Genomic DNA, 22692 nt, shown 5'->3' on the forward strand with positions numbered 1-22692 from the left:
ATATCTTTAATGTCTGGCTTAATATAAAATAGATGAATTAGGAGTTCCCGTCGTGGCACAGTGGTTAACGAATCCGACTAGGAACCATGAGGTTGCGGGTTCGGTCCCTGCCCTTGCTCAGTGGGTTAACGATCCGGCGTTGCCATGAGTTGTGGTGTAGGTTGCAGACGCGGTTCGGATCCCGCGTTGCTGTGGCTCTGGCGTAGGCCGGTAGCTACAGCTCCGATTCAACCCCTGGCCTGGAACCTCCATATGCTGCAGGAGCGGCCCAAGAAATAGCAACAACAACAACAACAAAAAGACAAAAGACAAAAAAATAAAATAAAATAAAATAGATGAATTATCTGCTTTCACATTCAACATTATGAATTTGTTTTGGTTTAAGTATATAAATATACAGGTTTATAGAAATATGTAGTTGGAAAAAGGACTAATATTTTTAAGAGATTTTTCATATTTGTGGATGATACTCTTTTGATATTACTTCCAATTCAATAAGTACAGTTTATGATAACGTTAATGTGGAATCTGCAACCACATTAATAAACAGTTTGACATGTGTTACATTAAAATTCCTGATGCTAACCTTGCACTTTAAACAGAGCTTTATACATGTGCATGATTATGCAACATCATTTATTGGTCAATTAGAAAATACTTGTTTACTGAGTTAAGGTAGGTCTTTTCCAAATGTTTTCACATTTCATTACATATGAAATTTTTTAAAATCAGATTTGTTATAATGACCACAAATCTTATCAGAAAATTCTGTAAGAATAATAAAGCTGTCAAGCTCATGGTGGCAGATAGGTGTTTTCCAAAATGCTAATTTTCACTTAAAAGTCCAAAACTTACCACTGGCAATAAACATTCTGAGTTGTTTTTCTTGCAACTAGAGGTTCACTTTATTTTCAAGAAACTGACAAATACCCAAGTCTAAATAAAGCACAGTTTGTCTGTCAATTACTTTCAAATTAAAAATGATGTTTCATGAGAAAAGTGGTCATTTAGCTCACAAAGCAAACAAGTGCACAAGAGCACAAGTTCTTTTGCTTAAGACAACCATCATACTTGCCACACAGCAAAAGTGCTTTATATGTATTTCCTATTTTATCACACAGGAGATTACAAAGACATGTACTTAAGAGTCAAGATTAATAATGATTAATAATTTGTGCTGCTTCATCCACAACAGGCTTAGTGTGTGGTGATGAAGAATACAATGAGCAATTCAGTCTGTGCTAAGATGCCAACACTTTTGCCACCTTTGCTTTTGCAGATTAGTATAAATGTAAACCCATTGTGGAAAGGGCAAAAAGCATCTTAATGTTACTATGCAAATAGATTTACCTCATGGATCCCTTAAGAGGGTTTTAGGAAACCCCAGGATCTGGGTCCATCAAGTACTTTGAGAAACTTAACACTATACCAATCATAAGAATTCTTAGTCTTTTCTATCAATATTATAATCCATTAACTAATTCAATCAATAATTCTAGAAGGCTTAGTACGCAAACCAGCTAAGTACCATAAAATGTTTAAGTGTTTGAGTATCCTTTGTGTCATTTACTCATGTATGCCTGGCTGGCAAACAGCAGGCTCTCAACATTTGTTGAATGAATAAATAAAAGGGTAGCTACAGTGTATTTTAACCTAGATTTCCAAGTCTTCTAGAGTGCATCATACACACACACACAATCTAATTACTAGAATTACTTTTCAACATACTGGAAAAGACCTTTCAGGCAATATGGAACCTCTACATTTACCATACTTGGAGTAGTTTTATTACCTTCATGGTGTTCTACATTTAAATTATTATACACAAAAGCACTCCTTGCTTTTCATGGTTAACCAAAACCCCTGCATATCAGAACCACGTACGCTGCACAGTTCCATGGTAACTAATATCTGTGGTAACATGGTAATGTGCAAAGCACCTTAGAGCAAAATAAATGCCTATGAGCTGCAAATTCAATTTCAGTAAAATGGGAAGGAAAGCACCTCAGGGATATTGGATGAATCTCTGGGCAATGACTTTGAATGAGTGTCCCTAATGGGAAAGCAAATTGGACATCTAAATGACTTTTCAAACTCTCAACATGTCTCCCTCCCACAACAGCTCGCCATTTGAGAAGCAATGCCTACTAATCAATTAATAGAGGTGGTTCAGTCCTTCAGTGAACTGCTTATGGGATGGGGATGGAAAATCAGGGTGGTGAGGGAGAAAGAGGGACGAGATTTTTATAAAATATTGAGACAAAACTAGATTACAATAAATCTAGCCTGAACCCTTAAAAACAGAAATTAGTATTTCTCAAAACAGATTTAGATCAAGTCTTTGAACTAACCCTTCTCTTCATTCAGTCAAAATAGAGTTACTCAGTGTTAGACTGCCTCCTTCCCCACTCCCAAGCCCTCATGTACTCAGGATTTTGTCCTTTCTATTAGAGACTTTAAAAAATGAATATAAATATTCCAAAATATTATAAATTTTAATCATAGGGTATCTACCTCCAACAAAAAAGACATTTACACATTAAATGTTTAAATTGTTCTGACAAAAGTTAAAGAAGAAATTGAAATGCATTTTATAGATAAACATGAATGGCAGCTTGACAAATAAAAACTGTCATGGTAAAAGCAAGAAACAACTTAAAAAATTCTACTCTAACTTTACTTGCTAAGTAGTGTAAGTGGGACAAATGGGAAATGATATTTAAACTATACCTTAAAATGCACTGTGATGTTCCAAGGAAGAGCTGAACTTGAGGCAAGAAGATCAAATAGCAAACCAATCGGATAATGCCTAAAAACAAAAGAGTACATTTTAAGAAAAAATAAATATTTAAAGTTATAAGTACAACTCCAAAATAAATTTCCATCATGTTTTAACATCAAATATAAGGGTGCTTTAACCACAAATTACAGGAAGGTAGTATTTTTTTTTTTTTTTTTTTTGTCTTTTTGCTATTTCTTTGGGCCGCTCCCATGGCATGTGGAGGTTCCCAGGCTAGGGGTCGAATCAGAGCTGTAGCCACTGGCCTACACCACAGCCACAGCAACGCAGGATCCAAGCCGCGTCTGCAACCTACACCACAGCTCACGGCAACGCTGGATCATTAACCCACTGAGCAAGGGCAGGGACCGAACCCGCAACCTCATGGTTCCTAGTCGGATTCGTTAACCACTGCACCACGACGGGAACTCCAGGAAGGTAGTATTTTAAACAGTTTCTTGCCTGGGCTAGTATGGTATAGTTTTTAGGCATCAGGTGTTTTTTCCCTAACCATTTCATTCCCCAGGGAATCCTCAATACACACAATGAAACTGTACTAAGGTACCTCTCATTAGCCAAGAGCACTGTTATGTCACGGTACTGCGACGCCTAATTATCATCACAGTATCATACTGGGCAACCAGTTTTTTAAAGTTAATTTAAATACATTTAAAAAATTTTTAAAAAAACAACTTAAAATTTTAGATATGTTAAGAACTGAGAAGAGTACCTAAAAGAGTATGCAACTGCCTATTTTGTAGGTATTACTGTTAACATTATAGCATATAAGTATCCAGTTTTTTATTTATGCATATGGATCTAAATATAGATTAGATTTATCCTCTACAAACTGCTATAACCTGCTTTTTTCATAACAATATGTCAACATTTTCCAAGGTTACTGAATATTCTTCTGCAACCTAATTCTAAAGTTAAAAAAAAAAAAAAATTGGGAACTTCCTAAATAAGAGAACATTTCCTAATATAACCTTATTCACACTGAAGCAAAATTTAGTAACAAACAAAAGTTAGTAATATGAACCTCGCAGATTTTTTTTTTGTTTGTTTGTTTTTTGTCTTTTTTTTTTTTTTTTGTCTTTTTGTTGTTGTTGTTGTTGCTATTTCTTGGGCCGCTCCCGCGGCATATGGAGGTTCCCAGGCTAGGGGTTGAATCCAAGCTGTAGCCGCCGGCCTACGCCAGAGCCACAGCAACGCGGGATCCGAGCCGCGTCTGCAACCTACACCACAGCTCACGGCAACGCCGGATCGTTAACCCACTGAGCAAGGCCAGGGACCGAACTCGCAACCTCATGGTTCCTAGTCGGATTCGTTAACCACTGCGCCACGACGGGAACTCCTGAACCTCGCAGATTTTAATGGCCATATCTTATTTGTTTTTACGTCTTTTAAAGAATAGTAAGATAGTACCTTAATTAGTGAATCAGAATTAAATAATAAGTGAATCAGAATTAAATAATACTTACTTGCAACAAAGGCAAAAACGATTATCTGGTGTTATGTAGTCTTCCTGTATAATATTCTAGTGAATTACCCCAAGATTTAAGAACTTAAAAACCTGAAAATAGATCTAGTTTTCTTCCAAATGAGTAACCCAAATACTTTAGGTACACTGAATGTGACCAAGATTCAAATATTAGCTAACACTATTCATGTTTCTTGCATCTACATAATTGTGCAAAAGTCATCAGTCATTAGAAATCATGTATTTATTCAGAATGAAAGCCCTGCAAGTGAAGTAAAACAGTGGGTAGTTTTAGTCATATATGTGTTGAATCTCTTAATAAAACCCTCAAACTTTCCTCTAATTCAAAGTCAGCATCTAACACAAGTCTTTCATAAATAGAAATGCGTATGAAGAAAATTTTGGATTAACTAAATTACAGAATGTTTCCCTCAGGAGATTCTGAAATCAGGAAAAAAACTCTAGCCTCAGTTAAAAATTTTTTTAAAAAAGTAATAAAAGACATACTGCACTACAGAAAAGCTACAGATTTTATCCTATTCTAGTCCTTCTCTCTGAACTCTTTAAAATTGTACAAGTTCTACATAATTAGGTAATTATGTAATGCCATGCACTTTTACAAAATAAGACCTTCTTTAGTCTTAATTCTTTTTTTTTTTTAAATAATGTCCCTCTGAGGTATCTGCAAATAGATTAAGAATGAATGTAAACTAACAGAGTATATTGCTTTCCCAACTCTAAGCAGCACTGCAGGTATAATTATAGAATCCCTTTAGCAAATTATATAGTTGACCTACTGCATGGATTCACCAGTGACCGCATAAAATGACTAGCAATTCGGTGTTGTACACACTCTCAACCAATCACAAATGCAACTACATACAAATTCTAAAGTGCAAATATTAAAGCAATCTATACTGCCATGTAAAATCAAATACAATTTTTAAAATAAATATTAAGTATCTGGGTCAGAATACAAATTAAACATAATAAGACTCATATAATCAATTTTACCCTCAATATAAAAAAAATACTGTAATTGCACAGAATTTTGAACAAAGTAGATAAGTGTTGAATAAATAAATCAAAGATCCACAGAACAGTTAACCCTCAGTATGCCATAAAGGTCCAATGGGCCCAATTTTAGGTTCTGAATTTCTTTCCTAGGCAGCTATTTTAAGTTTAATACTTCATAACTTTTATTCTTTCTTAAAGGTCTTCCAAAAGGGCCCCCCCAAATAACTCACTTTAAAAAAAAGAATAAAGCTTGGAGTTCCCATCATGGCTCAGCGGAAACGAATCTGACTAGTATCCATGAGGACACAGGTTCGATCCCTGGCCTCACTTAGTAGGTTAAGTATCCAGCATTACCGTGAGCTGTGGTGTAGGTCAAGAACCCTGTGTTGCTGTGGCTGTGGTGTAGGCCTATAGCTACAGCTCAAATTCGACCCCTAGCCTGGGAACCTCCAAATGCTGTAGGTGCAGCCCTAAAAAAGAATAAATCTTATCGTATGTAGTAGCCACCATAACAATTCACTGGGTCTTTTTTATAAATCTAAGATATATCATTGGATTCTTTTTTTTTTTCCTCTATCTTGAAATATTTTGCTATTTCATCATTCTAGGAATTATTTCATCATTACTTATCAACTATTCCTAACTAAAAAAAATTAAAATAATAAAAATTTGGAAGAGTAATGGCATGCCTAGAAGGGTGACACAATAATGTATCCTTCTTCTGTTTTCTTACTGTGTTGCCTAAAATGTTAAATCATACTTCCCTTTTTTTTTCTTTGCTGCACCCATGGCATATGGAAGTTCCCAGGCTAAGAGTCAAAATGGAGTTGCAGCTGCTGGCCTGCACCACAGCAATGTGGGATCCAAGCCGCATCTGTAACCTATGCTGCAGCTGGCGCAGCACCAGAACCTTAACCCAATGAGCGAGACTAAGGATTGAACCTGCATCCTCATGGATACTAGTCAGGTTCTTAACCCACTGAGCCACAAGAGGAACTCCTTAAATCATATTTCAATAAAGCATAAAGTAAGACCCATCTTTGGAGTCTACTTTTAGATATCATTAATATAGTTGAAAATTCAAAATGTCTTATTTTCCACCTATAATGGGAAAGAGAAGAAAACTGACAGAGGATGATGTTACATAATTAGATAAATCAGAAGATTTTTGCAGAGAGAGGTAGTAGTACTTTGGACTTTAATGACAATGGAAAATTGATCATATGTAATCTCAAAACTGTGAGTCTTTAGATGATAATATAAAATTTTATAAAACTCAAAGAACTAATGAATAACTAATATATTTCCAAGGATACATGGCATTCTTACCCATTTAGCCATTTAACAGAAAGGATATCATCATACCATATTTTACACTAGAACCTAGACCATTCCATTGTGCTAAAAGGGTGTCCGTATTCTCTCTTCTTCAATGCCATCTGTACACTGCAATTTACTTGACGATAGGTGGGCAAATGTGAAAGGCAGATTTATATAGAAAGATGCCTGAAAGGAATTAGATGATGTAGAAATTTTCAAAAATTGGACTGCTCATCCAAATTGATGTTTACTTCAGTAAAAAAGAAAATATTTCAAAACGAAATAGCAATCTGTCAAAGGCTTTTAAAATTTCTTAAAGCATTGCTGTAAGTGCAAGAAGAGTCAGAGTAATAAGCTAGAAACTCTTAGAGGTTTACTTGAATGTTTAATAACTAGTGAACAATTACTTACACTGAGAATATTGCTCATTTCCAGTATATTAACTTCCAAATCAGGAAAACATGGAGTGAAAATCTAAACTTCTGAATTTATTTATTTATCTATTTATTGTCTTTTGGAGGCTGCACCTGAGGCATATGGAAGTTCCCAGGCTAGGGGTCTGACTGAAGCTGTAGCTGCCGGCCTCCACCACAGCCACAGCCACTCAAAGTCTGAGCCACATCTGTGATCTATACCACAGCTCATGGCAACGTCGGATCCCCACTGAGTGAGGCCAGGGATCCAACCTGGGTCCTTATGGATGCTAGCTGGATTCATTACCACTAAGCCAAAAGGGGAACTCTTGAATTTCTGTATTTAAATGCTTACTAAAATTTCTAATAAAGTTGTTATAAGCCATTCTTTTATTCTTATTTCTCAGTTAATTATAAAGTGTCCTAAATACATATACTCTAAAGTTCACTGGTCTCAGATAGTAAATGATGATGACTCTCCTGATATACTAAAGACTGGGAGGGAAATTTAAATGTTATGATTTCTAGGTTTAGTATCCAAAATAAAATATAAAAATAAGAAAAATAACCCAGTAAAATAGTATTTTTAAAACTATAGTTGACCCTTAGAGTTCCCGTCATGGCTAAGTGGTTAACGAATCCGACTAGGAGCCATGAGGTTGCGGGTTCGATCCCTGGCCTTGCTCAGTGGGTTAAGGATTCGGCATTGCTGTGAGCTGTGGTGTAGGTTGCAGACGCGGCTTGGATCCGTGTTGCTGTGGCTCTGGCATAGGCCGGTGGCTACAGCTCTGATTAGAGCCCTAGCCTAGGAACTCTCATAGGCCGCGGGAGCGGCCCCAGAAAAGGCAAAAAAAAAAAACAAAAAAAAAAAAAAAAACAAAACTATAGTTGACCCATTAGTGAGCCCTGAAATCCATTTTGTCCTGTAGATTAGCATTCAATAATATAAAATTGATTAGATCAGAAAACATCTCAGTACACATCACACATTACAGACGTTACTTTGGGAAATTTTTGTTTCAGTTATACATCTGTATGTGTGTATGCATGTGAACATACTATATCACAGTATAAAGCTCTGACAGGAGTTCCCATTGTGGCTCGGTGGTTAACGAACTCAACTAGTATCCATGGGGATGTGGGTTCGATCCCTGGCCCCGCTCAGTGGGTTAAGGATCTGGAGTTGCTGTGAGCCGTGGTGTAGCTCCAATTCGACCCCTAGCCTGGGAACCTCCACAGGCTGTGGGTGCAGCCCTAAAAAGACAAAAGACAAAGACAAAAAAAAAAAGCTCTGACAATGGGTAACAGTTTTAAACACACTAAAATAGAAAATTAATAACATAAATAATCTGCAAAAAAGTTAGGATTTCTAAAAGGTATATTTCAATTTACAAACACTTAAAACATTAACATAAAAGCATTCTAAATAATAGCTAAAAGATATCCTCTAACAATCTATAAAAATAAAACTAAGCCAGAAAAATTGAGGAGTAAAATAACTATTCTACTTATATCTATTGTCAAAGTATATAGATCATATATGGCTCAATGCAGATGTTTATGTCAGAATGATTTTTTTTTCTTTCCTTTTTTTTTGGTCTTTTTGCCATTTTTAGGGCCGCTCCCGAGGCATATGGAGGTTCCCAGGCTAGGGGTCTAATCGGAGCTGTAGCCGCTGGCCTACACCAGAGCCACAGCAACCCCGGATCCGAGCCGCATCTGCAACCTACACCACAGCTCGCGGCAACGCTGTATCCTTAACCCACTGAGCAAGGCCAGGGATCGAACCTGCAACCCCATGGTTCATAGTCAGATTCGTTAACCACTGAGCCACGATGGGAACTCCATCCTTTTAATCTTTTTTTTTTTTTTTTTTTTTCGCTGCCCTAGGGCATATGGAGTTTCCAGGTCAGGGATAAGTGGCGACCTATACTGTAGCTGTGGCAATGCTGGATCCTTTAACCCACTGCACCAGAACAGGGATCAAACCTGCATCCTGGCACTGCAGAGATGCCCCTAAGCCTGTTGCACCACAAAAGGAACCCCTATGTCAGAATGATTTCAAGGCAAGGATAAAAACACCAAACAAATACATAGCCTGAATTAACTGGTTCCAAGATTACTAATTTCTGAGGAATCTATTACTATGCAAGGAAAATCTATAAAACAGAGCTGGCAAAAATGAAAAGCACTGACTTACATTTTAATCCAATTTAGTAAAGATTTAAAAGTACTAGTTTGCATAATTCCTCTAAACAGATATTCTATATAGTTTTGTTAGGAAGCTCCTAATCCATAACACAGAAACCACATAAGCCATCAGCATAAATAAACGGTTTAATCCATCAACCATTTGGCTGTTACACTGCTACTCCTGCCAGTCTAACCTAAATTTATCCCGGAAGATAAACCCAACTAATAAGAGGTCAATTTACTGCCCTATGATAATTGACTGCACCAGAATATTTAGTGTTAGGTCCATTTTCACATTTTGTTTGTTTTCTTTCTTTTTCTTAAATTGCTCTTATTTTTTCTAAATTTAATTCTCAAAATGAATACTATTTTCTTTCTTCCCTTTTTTTTTTTTTTTTTTTTTTGCCTAAGTTGTTTCTTCTTTACCCTCTCACTACTGCTAAAATACACATATACATACTGGCACATAGTCTAGCAGTAACGGATACACTCTGAGGTCAGCCATGGGTGCTCATTCTGTCTGAACATCTGCGGTTAGACAGCACACCAGTATTTTAAGATGAGCATTGAAAGGAGTCTTCCCCATACACTACAGAACTACTGTCCCACTCTATTTTATTGAAATAAATGCATTCTATTCATAAGTTTGTTACAATGCTGATTCACTGAAATCAGGATTATACTTCAATGAGTAAAAAAAGAGTTTAACTCAAATGTAAATCAAAGAAATTTAAAGATTACTATCTATTTTGCCTACTCGGCCTATGATACAAACACAATTATAGGCTAGCACCATGTTTCACAGTTTTCTAAGCCTATTCTTACCTATGAATAGTACAAAAATTAACAAAGGGATACTAAATGCATAAAATGCTAAGTAAACAACATTTCAAAAATAAAGTTTACAGAATAATTTATGGAATTATTAACCTTGAAGTTTACAACCTTAGAAAAATGACGAGGCAGAAGCCTACATAGTATTTGACCATTAAGAGATTAAAGTTATTTTGTTAAAATTAACTTTTGAAGTCACATAGGTACATTATTAAATTCTGGGTCATTCAATTAAGTCTATGTTTAAGATCAACCTCAGTATTTACTGCTTTTTTTTTTTAATTCAAAAGGGTCTTTCAACAACTTCTTACTTACAACAAGCAATCCTGAAAGTAAGTTAATTTACACAAAATAATAATATCCCATTAGAGATGCCTGCTTTAAAGTTGACAGAGAACTTTTTTCTGAATTTTATACCCAGAGGCCCAAGATCTAGCCAGCATTAGGGTATACTAACAAACTATTCTTCAAAAGAACCAAGAAATTCCTCTTAAAATAAGTCTAATATAAAGTAACAAATACAAATTTTGAACACCTGAGTTATGGTAACAAGAAACTTTGCCCCTAAAATGCTATGTTAGAGCACCCTCTGCTGACTAATCAACTCAAATCACTGTTTAAAAAAGAGACCCTTAATTTGAATTAAGATCAGCACTTTCCATTTCCCATGTAGTTTTTTAAAGTTCAAGATAATAAAGGATGTAGAGGATTAAAACCTCCTTGGCATCTCTGTAAATCAACACTATAGTAAGCATTCATTATTATTGTTTTTAAATATTTTTCTATTCTAATATGGACAGATGACACAAGCAATTAGAGAGATCATATAGAATTGGAGAAAACAACTAAGAGTTCAGCATATACAGCAGAAGGAGCCCTGAACTGAGAGCCTCTAAATATGGTCCTGCTTGTTCATTTGAGCAAGTTATTTTATTTATTTGAGCCTCAGTTTTCTCAATAAAAAGAAGATACTTAGATTCATTTATTCATTTAACATTTACTCAGCACTGCTTATGAAGTGCTAATGGTACAAAAGACCTACTCAAGCATCTCACACAGATTAAATATTTGTAATAATAAATATAGGAGGTCCCGTCGTGGTGCAGTGGTTAACGAATCCGACTAGGAACCATGAAGTTGCGGGTTCGATCCCTGGCCTTGCTCAGTGGGTTAAGGATCCGGCATTGCCATGAGCTATGGGGGTAGGTCACAGACTTGGCTCAGATCCCGTGTTACTGTGGCTCTGATGTAGGCTGGTGGCTACAGGTCCAATTAGACCCCTAGCCTGGGAACCTCCATATGCCATGGGAAGTGGCCCTAGAAAAGGCAAAAAGACCAAAAAATAAATAAATAAATAGGAGAAAGGGTTATATAGAGAGAAGGAATATCAATTTATGCTTTCTTCCTTCTTTTATGAACTGTCTAAAACTGGTGTTTGATTTCCATTCTCACTTGAATTTATTTAAAACGCCAAAGAATCATGTATAAAACAGATGTTACCATCCTATTCAAAAAATTGCTCCTCTACTCGTAAGACACCTTCATGGTCACAAAAATCTAAGTCCTGCAAAGCTTTAGTGGTAGCTACTTCCCTATAATGATTATCCTATCCTATGAAGCTCACTGCTTAAATGCCAGGTAAAAATTGATAGCCTATCTCTAGGAAAATAATTATTTTCACATAAGTGAAAACGGCTATTGTTGGAAGCAAAGAGAGAAAAGATCAAAACAGAGGCCCTAGGTTACACTCATGCCTCTCTAAGTTATTCATTCCTCAAATATCTGGAGTACCTGACAATACCAAAGGAAAAGTTGTATCAAAAGACATTAAAGGAGTTCCCATTGTGGCTCAGCAGTAAAGAACCCAACTAGTATCCATGAGGACGTGGGTTCGACCCCTGGCCTTGCTCAGTGGGTTAAGGATCTGGCGTTGCCGTAGGTGTGGTGTGAGTCACAGATGGCTTGGATACTGTGTGGCTGTGGCTGAGGCTGTGGCCAGCAGCTGCAGCTCCGATTTGACCCCTAGCCTGGGAACTTTTATATGCTGCAGGTGTGGCCCCAAAAAAACAAATAAACAAAAGCCATTAAATATAATAAGTGTATACCAAGACAACTATGAAAGTAGTACCACGCATAAAAAGTTAACAACCCAAAAACTTAAGTGAAGATACATCAACACAACTGCTTTCACATAAGCTCTCTGAAAGGAAAAATAATTTCACTCTTTAATAAAAGATATTCAGAAGAGATAAATACTGCCAAAGTAGGAACATAATTTTTTGAGGCCAAAATCATTACTCTGTAGTAACAGAGAGAAATGGGTCCAAACATTGTTTATTGATAGCATATGTAAAATACAAACCTATCAAATACAATTCATATCGAATACAAAAATAATCACCACACAGATAATCATTACACAGTTGAAAGATGACTTAACAACCATTTACTATAAAAGTTTTTTTGTTTTGTTTTTGTTTTTTGTCTTTTTGCCTTTTTTAGGGCTGCTCCCGTGGCATATGGAGGTTCCCAGGCTAGGGGTCTAATCAGAGCTGTTGCCGCCAGCCTACACCAGAGTGTGGCTCTGGTTCAACACGGGATCTGAGCTGCATCTGCAACCTACACTTTTTGCCTTTTTTAGGGCTGCTCCCATGGCATATGGAGGTTCCCAGGCTAGGGGTCTAATCAGAGCTGTTGCCGCCAGCCTACACCAGAGTGTGGCTCTGGTTCAACACGGGATCTGAGCTGCATCTGCAACCTACACTTTTTGCCTTTTTTAGGGCTGCTCCCATGGCATATGGAGGTTCCCAGGCTAGGGGTCTAATCAGAGCTGTTGCCACCAGCCTACACCAGAGTGTGCCTCTGGTTCAACACAGGATCTGAGCTGCATCTGCAACCTACACCACAGCTCAAGGCAACGCCGGATCCTTAACCCACTAAGCAAGGCCAGGGATCAAACCCGCAACCTCATGGTTCCTAGTCGGATTCGCTAACCACTGCACCACGATGGGAACTCCTACTATAAAAGTTAATAACTTAGTTTTCCCATCTTTTCCAGAGTTCCTCAATTGGGGGTGCTATTGCACCCCTTACCCCAAGACATTTAGCAACATTTTTACCACAAATGAAGGGAGTACAACTGGCACTAGTGGGTACAGGCCAGGGTTGCTGCTAAAAACACTATAATGTACAGAGTTGCCCTCCCACAATAAAGAATTACCCGGGTCAAAATGTCAATAGGGCCCTGGTTGAGAACCCCTGCATTACAACGATAAAACTGAAAAGTCCACTGTCAGTCCCATGAATTCTTAAAGTAATCTGTAACTAATACACATAAAGCAATACAATTTCAATATCCAAGTATAACACAGAACTGTCAAGAACAGAGATATAGCCTATTGCTACTCACCCACAATCATTCCCCCTCCTTCCTTTCCCTCTACTCTCCTGATCCTTGCTTCTCTTACACTTCTTTTAAGCCTCCTTCCCATTCCAAAACCTCCAATTCTTCTGAGAAATAAAAAGAAACAGAAAACATTGACTTATCTATGCTGCCCAAGGCCTAGAACTATTTAAGAGTCATAATGCCCCTGATAATGTGATGATGAAGCTCAATATTGTTTTGATTAAAAAATGAATACTATACAGGAGTTCCCGTCATGGCTCAGCAGAAACAAATCTGACTAGCATCCATGAGGACGCAGGCATCTTGATCCCTGGCCTCGCTCAATGGGTTAAGGATCCAGAATTGCTGTGAGCTGTGGTGTAGGTTGGATCTGACGTTGCTATGAACTGTGGTGTAAGCCAGCAGCTATAGCTCTGACTGGACTCCAAGTCTAGGAACTTCCATATGCTGTAGGTGCAGCCCTAAAAAGACAAAAAAACAAAACAAAACAAAATGAACACTATACTAAAAAAAAGAACACAATACAAAAAAGGGGGGGGGGATTAGTGATGTTACCCATAACTCAATACAAGGTATCACCTCACATATCTCTAAATCATTAGGAGAAATCAACTTACTCTTGCAAATTCATCAGCACACCGTGAGCTCCAAAAGTTTATTCCTTCTTTCTAAGTAATCCTTACTTCAAGTCAGCTGCACTCATTACATACCTACTAGTTTCCTTTCATTTGCTTTAAGTCTCTTTTAAAACTCTTCATTTTTTACTATTCTCAGATTCAGAGAGCAGGTTCACTATTAAACTATTTATATTTCATATTTCATTTAAAGCTTGACCCAGTTTGTATCTTTTTTTTTACTCAACTACATCAACATAGCAGCATTTGAAGAACTATCCCAGCATATCCTGAGCCATTTTTAAATATTTTTCTCTCTGTAATTTCTTTAATTCCACTCAATATTTTTGAAACAATGATCAAAGCTCCCAGTAACACAGGTAGGACAAAAATAACATCTTCTGTACATGGATAAACCCAGTTAGGATTTACTTTCAATATGTTTTTTAAAAAAGGATATATATATATTTTTTAATGTTTTTGGGAAAAAATGGTATTTTGATATACTATCCAGATTACTTTTCACACACAAAAAAGGAAATCAATATATTTTAAATACTAAACCAAGGCTAAACAAGATGTGCTTATAGCACATGATTAACTATATGTGGACTACATGCGGCAATCAGTTTGAAAGATGACCCTTTAGGTAATCAGCTGTATATAAAGATCTTTTTATAAAGATTTTAGAAACAGAAACAAACCTGAAAAGTGTCACAGAGTGACTTATTCATAAGGGCATTTTTAAAAAACAAACAAACCCCATAACCAATACACTATTATTATGCCATATTAAAAAAATCCATTGATGAAAATATACAAATCTGTCCAGTCTCCCATGCATCCAAATAGAAGCCAGGAATATTTCCAATAAAATAATCTAGCATTGGTTTAAAATTCATTGTATTACAGAGCTAGACCAGTGAGTTCTTATACAGAACTTCCAAAAACCTGCTTCCAGGCACCATATCTTCTTCTCGCTCTCTTTTTTTTTTTTTGGCTTTTTAGGGCTGCACATATGACTTTTTAGGGCTGAGGCATACAGAAGTTCCCAGGCTAGGGGTCGAATCAGAGATGTGGCTGCTGGCCTACACCACAGCCACAGCTATGTAGGATACGAGCCACATGTGCAACTTACACCACAAACACCGATCCTTCATCGACTGAGTGAGGCCAGGGATTGAACCCACATCCTCATGGAAATTTTAGTTGGGTTCGTAACCTGCTGAGCCACAACAGCAACTCCTGGGCGCTATATCTTCTTAGAGCTAGCACATACTCAACGCTTAATAATGCAGAAAATTTCACTCACCATTTCAGTGGTGTGCCTTCATATTCAAACCATATCTCACTAATGTCTTCTTGTCTCATAACCTTCTGAAAGTGCTTTTTCACTTTGTCAGTTACCAACGTCAAATAACTTACTCTTGGCAAAAGCAACTGAAATGAAAATTTGTAAAACCACATTTATTTACTATTTTTTCAAAAAGAAATATACTAAATAGGTTTTTGAATATTAAGGAAAAACAGCCATGTTCTTTGCACTACTTTGAACATTCCACACAAAGTCAACTACTTTTTATAGAAAATCAAAAGCTAAAGGCTGACGTTTTAAAATTTCTTATGCCATTACTTTATTACAGCTTCTAGAATAAATGCCTAGAGTAAAACAAGTCTATGCATACTCTTTCTGTAATACTTTTTTCCAAATAAAAATACAGTGCAACAAGATGTCATGCTATTTAGGATACTTATTAGTTCTATCACATTTAACTTAAACATCTGTATGATTCACCTGAGTTAATTCGACGTTTAAGACAATCATCAACTCAATTTAATGTATACCTTGACTTATCAATTGGAACTTCTCAACTGGAACATCATGTTTTGATAACCTACTGTGTACTGTCTTAGTTGCAATGAAGGACAGCAAGATAATCTATCCTCTTCTATGAAGCTAAAATAAAGTGGAGGTTCAAAAAAAAAAAAAAAACCCTCATAAAAAGTACTTATAAAAACACTTCATGGTGCCAAAAGAAAGGCCTTTAAAGATCAAACAGAAATTTTCATTTGAAAAACAATAGGAGCCACTATGATACCATGAATAAAACGATGGTATGATGAGAGGAACAGTACTTGAGGAATATTCTAGCTGTTGTATATAAAAGACTGCAAGGAGATAAAAGATTCCAAACAAGGAAATCTGTTAAGGAAATACTATGAGACTGGAATGAAGGAAAAAAGCAGAGGAGGTCTGGAAATCAATTAGAACAGATAATGGTGATTACTAATGTTGAAGAAAACTAAAGGAGAGAGATAAGTTAGATGGCGGAGTTCTGAGCTACACATTTAAATCTTTAAATGCGGTAAAGCACAAGCTTGGGGTATAATGCTGGTGGGCTGGTGGTCCTGTTACTGTCCATCAACTGCCTCAATCCTGCCCTTAGAGAGGCTGGACCTTTCTGGATTTTGGAGAGGGAAAAGTCTGGAAAGGAACATTGAGGTTGGTAAAGCCTCAACTAGAATGGTATGAAGACCATCAGTGTTCTCCCCCAGGAAAGGCACCCAGAAAGAAAACATAAGACAGCATTTTGGAAAACTGGTTAAGAACTTACAAGGAGATAAAAGGAGCAAACTGGCAAAAATTAATTTATTTTCTTTCTTTGCAGCAGACGCTCTAGCCACTTCTTGCTTTCCTAAACTTCTGCTTGCTGGTAAAATTGTTACTCTCTTTTAGCTACTTTTGTGAGCCTAACCCTGCATCATTTTTCATACTGCTTATTCCAGGTTACGTCTTTTTTTTTGCCATTTCTTGGGCCGCTCCCGCGGCATATGGAGTTTCCCAGGCTAGGGGTCTAATCGGAGCTGTAGCTGCCAGCCTATGCCAGAGCCACAGCAACTCGGGATCCGAGCCGCGTCTGCGACCTACACCACAGCTCACGGCAACGCCAGATCATTAATCCACTGAGCAAGGGCAGGGATCGAACCCGCAGCCTCATGGTTCCTAGTCGGATTCGTTAACCACTGCGCCACGACGGGAACTCCACGTCTTTTGATCACTAAATCAAGTAGAATTACATTCTGGATGGGGGAAAATATACCAAGAAAAATACTCTGGTTAAAGGGACTGATATTTAATCACCAAAAATCCTTCTCAGGCCCCAACTAGCTAAGAGGATATGACAGTGGTCCTAGGGGATCCAGGATACAGGGGAGTGGGAGGGAGCTGGCATGCTGCACTAGAGATTAAAAAAAAGGTAGTAATACTAGGAACAAGCTGCTATATAGCATTGTGGATTCAACAGAACGTAAATTCCTCTTTCATAATGAAACAAGTAGAATGTGATTAGGAAAGAAATGAAAAAGGAAACTAATACTTACTATCCATAAGAGAAAACACTAGTTGTTTTATAGGAAATCTTATTATCACCTGCATTTTACATACAGCTTAAATAACTTGCCAAACTCATATTCTATTAAATAAATGTCAAAAAGGAATTAATTAAAATGACAGAATCAAATACAGATGTAACATGGACAGTCTCTACAAGAAATTAAAACAGCATGGTAAAGTAGTCATTTAAAAAAAAAAAAAAAACAGTACAACCTACTAGTCCAATAGTTCCATGTTAGTAAGTTTAGGGCTTTACTTTAAAATGTCTGTTGGACATTACACAGTAACCTATTCTGTAGAGAATGATATCAACCCATGGAGATCATAAGAAGGAAGATGTATCAGGACTAATGAGTATGGATATCAGCTCCTGATTTACGAGAAGGTCGCACTTCATGCACTAGGTTCAACCAAAGTTGCTGAAAAATTCACAAATGACTTTCATGAGACAAAAATTACTTTTTACAATAAGAAATGAGGAACAGGAGAAGGTGAGCTCCATTAAGACAGGGATTTTCATCTGTTTTGTTCACTGCTACACTTCCAATACACAAAATATTGCCTGCTTTATAGTAGGCATACAATAAACATTCACCTAATGAATCAGAGATGCCAAAGGTCAAGTGGGACAAGAAGTCAAATGTGATTATTTTATTTTATTTAAGTGAAAGAATGTTTATTTACAGAAATACACATTCCACAGACAGAAGTAGTCCATCTCAGAAGGCAAGAGCAGCCCAAAGTGATAAATTTGAAAGAATGCCCATATTTAAGGTAGAATCTACACTGAGATGCAGTTGGAATCTTCTGTTCCAAATTGGCCTGCCGGAGTAATCTGTAACTAATATAAATATCTACAGTAGCATTAAGAAGTAACTCTAAGATTAAAGAAAAAATATAGGAGAGTAGGTATAGATACAATTTATCTAGTAGATATTCAACTAGGTAAAAATGAAAAGGAAACAAGAGCAAAAAACACTGCCCTGCCTTCAACATCCAGACTGTACCACACAAGGTTTTTCCTAGGTTTATCTCATTGGTTTATTTCAAGTTCATTTTTTTAAACTGTGGTAAAATATACCTAGCATAAAATTTATCATGTTAACCATTTTAAACGTATAGTTCAGTGGCATTAAATACATTCACCTTGTTATTGTGCAACCATCACTACTATCAATCTGCAGTGCTTTTCATCATCCTGAACTCAAATTCTGTACCTATTTAACAGGAACTTCCCCATTCTTCTCTTCCTCTCACTCTTCGTAATGACTTTTCTACTTTGTTGCTTTGGGTTAGGCTATTCTAGGTACCTGATCTAAATGGAATCATAAAATGTTTGTCCTTTTGTGTTGGGCTTATTTCCCTTCAGGTAATGTCTTCAAGGTTCTTTAAGTTCTTTTAATACAAAAAGGATTAAACCCTCCAGGGAAACTGTCCACTGCATGGATTCTATCATTCTCTCATTCTTCATTTAGCACTGTCAAGTACTCAGTGCATATGACATAAGCGATTCTTTTTTTTTTCTGTAAAACTTATAAGGAATACATGTTTAACACAGTTGTATAGATTAGTTATATTTCTGGGGGGGGGGGAAGTGCCTATAATATTATTTGCTTACACCAAATCCTATTTTGTCCAACAGTTTTCAATTATAAAATTAAAAGATTCACATGTCTAGAACAAAAACAGAAATAAAACACTAGAATTGTGTTCCATTTTAATATGTGAGGCATCACACTAGGTGATGAGGTTACAGCATTCAATAAGACAGAAAGAAAGAGTTCTTCCTCTCATGGAGCTTACAGGCTAAAGAGTAAGACAATAAGGACAAAATTACAAATATGATGAATGCAAAGAGGAAGTAAAGAATGTTGTAAGAGCAGATAATAAAGAATTTTACCTAATTTAGGGACTCAGGAAGGCTGGGACAGAGTCAAAAGGGAAAGAGGAATGAACCAGACATGGGTGGGTGTGGGTGTCTGGATATGAATAGTGGTGGGAGATAACTGTTGCTCATTCCAGACAGAGGAAACTGCAAGAAGGTGTGGAGTGAATACAGAAAGTCAAAGACAGGGACGTGAGGAATCCTAAGAAGTGACAGGACTATGGAGGCTTGGGACAGAATAGTACCGAAGAAGCAAGGGACCATATCATGAGGAACCTTGTAAACTGCATTAAGGATCCTGAAGACAATGAAAAGCCACTAAAGTTTCAAATGGGCAGGTGACAGGATCAGATATGTGTTTTGAAAAGATTATTCCAACTGTGGACTGGAAAAGAGGGCAAGACTGAAATCAGAGTAATTAGTTAATACCATACAATCCTCAGTTTTTAAATGGTGGTCTGAGCTAGGCTCAGTTAGTAACAGGTATAAAAGGAACTGGAAAAGTATGAAATAGCTAAGATATAAAATCAGATGAACTAAGTTATGACTGAATGTCAAGTATAGAGGAGAAGGAAGCATCAAAGGATGAGTCCCATGTTAATTAGTTGTAAGAGTGCTTGATTATCTGGATAATAAAACAGGAAAGGAACATGATAGATTACCAGGTTTTCTGAAGTAAAGATGATGAGTCCAACTTCAGACTCAGTTTGGGTTCCTTCAAGACATCTAAGTGAGGATATCCAGCAGAAAGACATAGAGCTCTGAAACTTAGGGGAAAAATCTTGGGGAGCTGTTGAGATAAAAATGCTTAACAAAGAATAAAAATGGATGAGAGCTCTAGGAGGAAAAAAGTGAAGGTGGCAGGGGAGAGACAAAGCACCAAGGAGTGCCAACACTGAGAAACAAGCAAAGGAGGGAGATCTACCAAAGGAGAACACAAAACCCCAGAAAGATAGAAGCCAAATCAGGAATGAGGCACTGCAGATTAAGAGAAAGTGCCACAAGATGGAGAAAACCAATAACATCAAATAGGGCTGAAAGATCAAGCAAATGAAAGTTCAAAAACAGACTCTAGCTCTGGCAAAGATGTCATTGGTGACTTTGACAAGAAAGTCCTATTTGCAAATGTGATCACAGTGAAGTTGTGGAAGGTGGGGAGACAAAGAGTATAGACCATCCTTGTTAATAAGTCTAGTTGTGAAGGAAAAACGAGAGGCTGAAAGGGGGATGGGGCCAACAGTGGGTTGTATTAGGATAGGAAGGACTTGAGACAATATAAATGCTGCAAAGAAAGAGCAGATAGACAAAGTTAAAAATAAAATAAATAGAGAAGGCAGGGGTAGAGGGTGGGAGAATATCAGAAATCACCAGCTTCCTGAGAAGGCAGGAGATGGGATCCAGAACACAGATGGAAGGCTGGGCCTGGTCTAGGAAGAAGGATGCCTCTTCCAGGAAAATAAGAAAGAGAAAGAAGTAAATGTGTGTGAGTGCAGATATGTTTTGCAGGCTTGGTGGTAGAAGGTTAAGGAAGGTCTTATCACGTGGTTACTATTTTCTTTGTGAAGAAGGAAGTGAGGTCACCTGTCAAGAAAGATGAGGTGAGAGCTCAGAGAAATACTAATAGTGGAGAACAACGAGGGAGACAGGTGACTAAGGAAACATAAAAGGACTGCTGGGTTAATGTTAAGGGTTCACTCAGATTGATGACCATGTGTCTACGTGATTCCTTTGGTTAACAAGTCAAAAAATATGAATGCAATTTAGCATATATATTTCATATCAGATAACCTAAAGGAAGAGCAACAGTTCAAATGAATATAACAGAAATAACAAAAACTGAAAAGTTGCTTAGTTTCTAATAAATTTCCTTCCTAATATTCCCTGTAAAATGAGATATAATTCTCAATGATATAGGATGTTGGCTGAAAGATTTATGCAGAGGCAACAAATCAAAATGCAGAAATATACAAGAATGTATTTAATATTAATATGCTTTTCCAAACAGAAAAAAAATTCCAGAAGACCCTCAATAATAATTATTTAATTTAATAATTATTATTAAATTAATAATGTTATTTGGTATCAGTAATATTTTAAAATCTATTTTCTAAGAAATAAGCTACAAACATTAATTAAAATAAACTACATTCTCATTCATCCATCCTGACTTCACCTCCATCTGAACATGAATGGACTCTTCAGGCCATGGTGACAACCTGCTATGTCACCTCACTTGAACTTTGAGAATGTCTGGGAAAGAGGTCTACTAGCTCTAAGGCTATGATATTTTTACCTCATTTCATCCAGAATCTTTAAAACATTATCTATATTATAACTCAAGGCAATTGAAAGTACTTTCAAGCTTAATTTATAACCAAGACACAAGTGAACTAAAAGCATGATGGCACTAAAATGCTTAGCTATAATAATTCTAAGAGTAATCACTTCTGGTAGTTTGTGTATTTTTTCCTATATATATTAAATATGTATTTAAGCAAAATCTGGAATATGCTCCTAACGTGGTTTTAGAGCCCATTTCTTTAGGATTTATTCTTAATATTCTTCCAAAACATAATGACTATATGAGTTTCTGTTGGATGAAGAATTAGAAAGAATTCAAGAAAAAAAAAAAACCCAGTTACTATTAGACAAAACAATCCTCTTCCCCTCCCCCCAAAATAATTTCTCCAACAGTTATCCCCAATACTTTTTGCCATTTTTAATTCAATTAGAAACAAAACAACTTACCCTCTAGCTCTCGCAATGGTCTTTTCATATTTAAATAGATTTATATATAAAGAAGGGAAAATGTTGTACCATTTACTTGGTTTCTTTTTTTAAAACCGTAGGAAGTGTGTCAAACATTATATTCTTATTTAAAAGTTAACAGACTAAAATTATATACTTCTTAGTTTTGGACACATACGCTCCTTTGTTATACAACAGAAAGCCATCCAAAGTTAAAATTTTTTAATTAAAATAGCAAAAGCTAGTTTGGGAACAAACATAAATGATATCCTAATCCATATTACAGAAGAAGATGACGAACAATACATCTAACACATGAAATGTCTTTAAAAATAAACTATGACCACACTTTGTTTTTAATTATTGAAGTTTCTCTAAATGCAGGAAACTGTTGAGTTTTCCAAAGTTAAAATGACTCAAATTTAGTTATGATTATGTGAATACTAGCACAAAAGACTACCTGATTTCTCTGAAATTATTATTCAGTAAAAAAAACCCAAAAAGACAATTTAAAACAAACACCCAACATGACTATAGGGAGGCTTTCATGCACTGAGTATCCACCATGTGCATGACCTATGTCAGATTCAAGATGCACTAAGAAAA

General features: G+C 36.5%; 1 protein-coding gene across 5 annotated transcripts in view; it reads right to left on the minus strand.

The window, feature by feature from the left end:
- The window catches only part of ATG5 (autophagy related 5), a 176453-nt gene that overhangs the window by 147964 nt on the left and 5797 nt on the right, over window positions 1-22692 (minus strand). For 4 of the 5 annotated variants that reach the window (XM_021090470.1, XM_021090478.1, XM_021090491.1 and 1 more), the window contains exons 3-4: window positions 15372-15499; window positions 2731-2809 (exon numbers count right to left, since the gene is read on the minus strand). In XM_021090470.1, the coding sequence (XP_020946129.1) occupies window positions 2731-2809; window positions 15372-15499 (207 nt within the window). The remainder of the gene's footprint in view (window positions 1-2730; window positions 2810-15371; window positions 15500-22692) is intronic. The other variant, XM_021090498.1, reaches the window with a different exon arrangement.

The sequence above is a fragment of the Sus scrofa genome, chromosome 1, assembly GCF_000003025.6.
Source record: "Sus scrofa isolate TJ Tabasco breed Duroc chromosome 1, Sscrofa11.1, whole genome shotgun sequence".
In the NCBI taxonomy this organism is placed as follows: Eukaryota; Metazoa; Chordata; class Mammalia; order Artiodactyla; family Suidae; genus Sus; species Sus scrofa.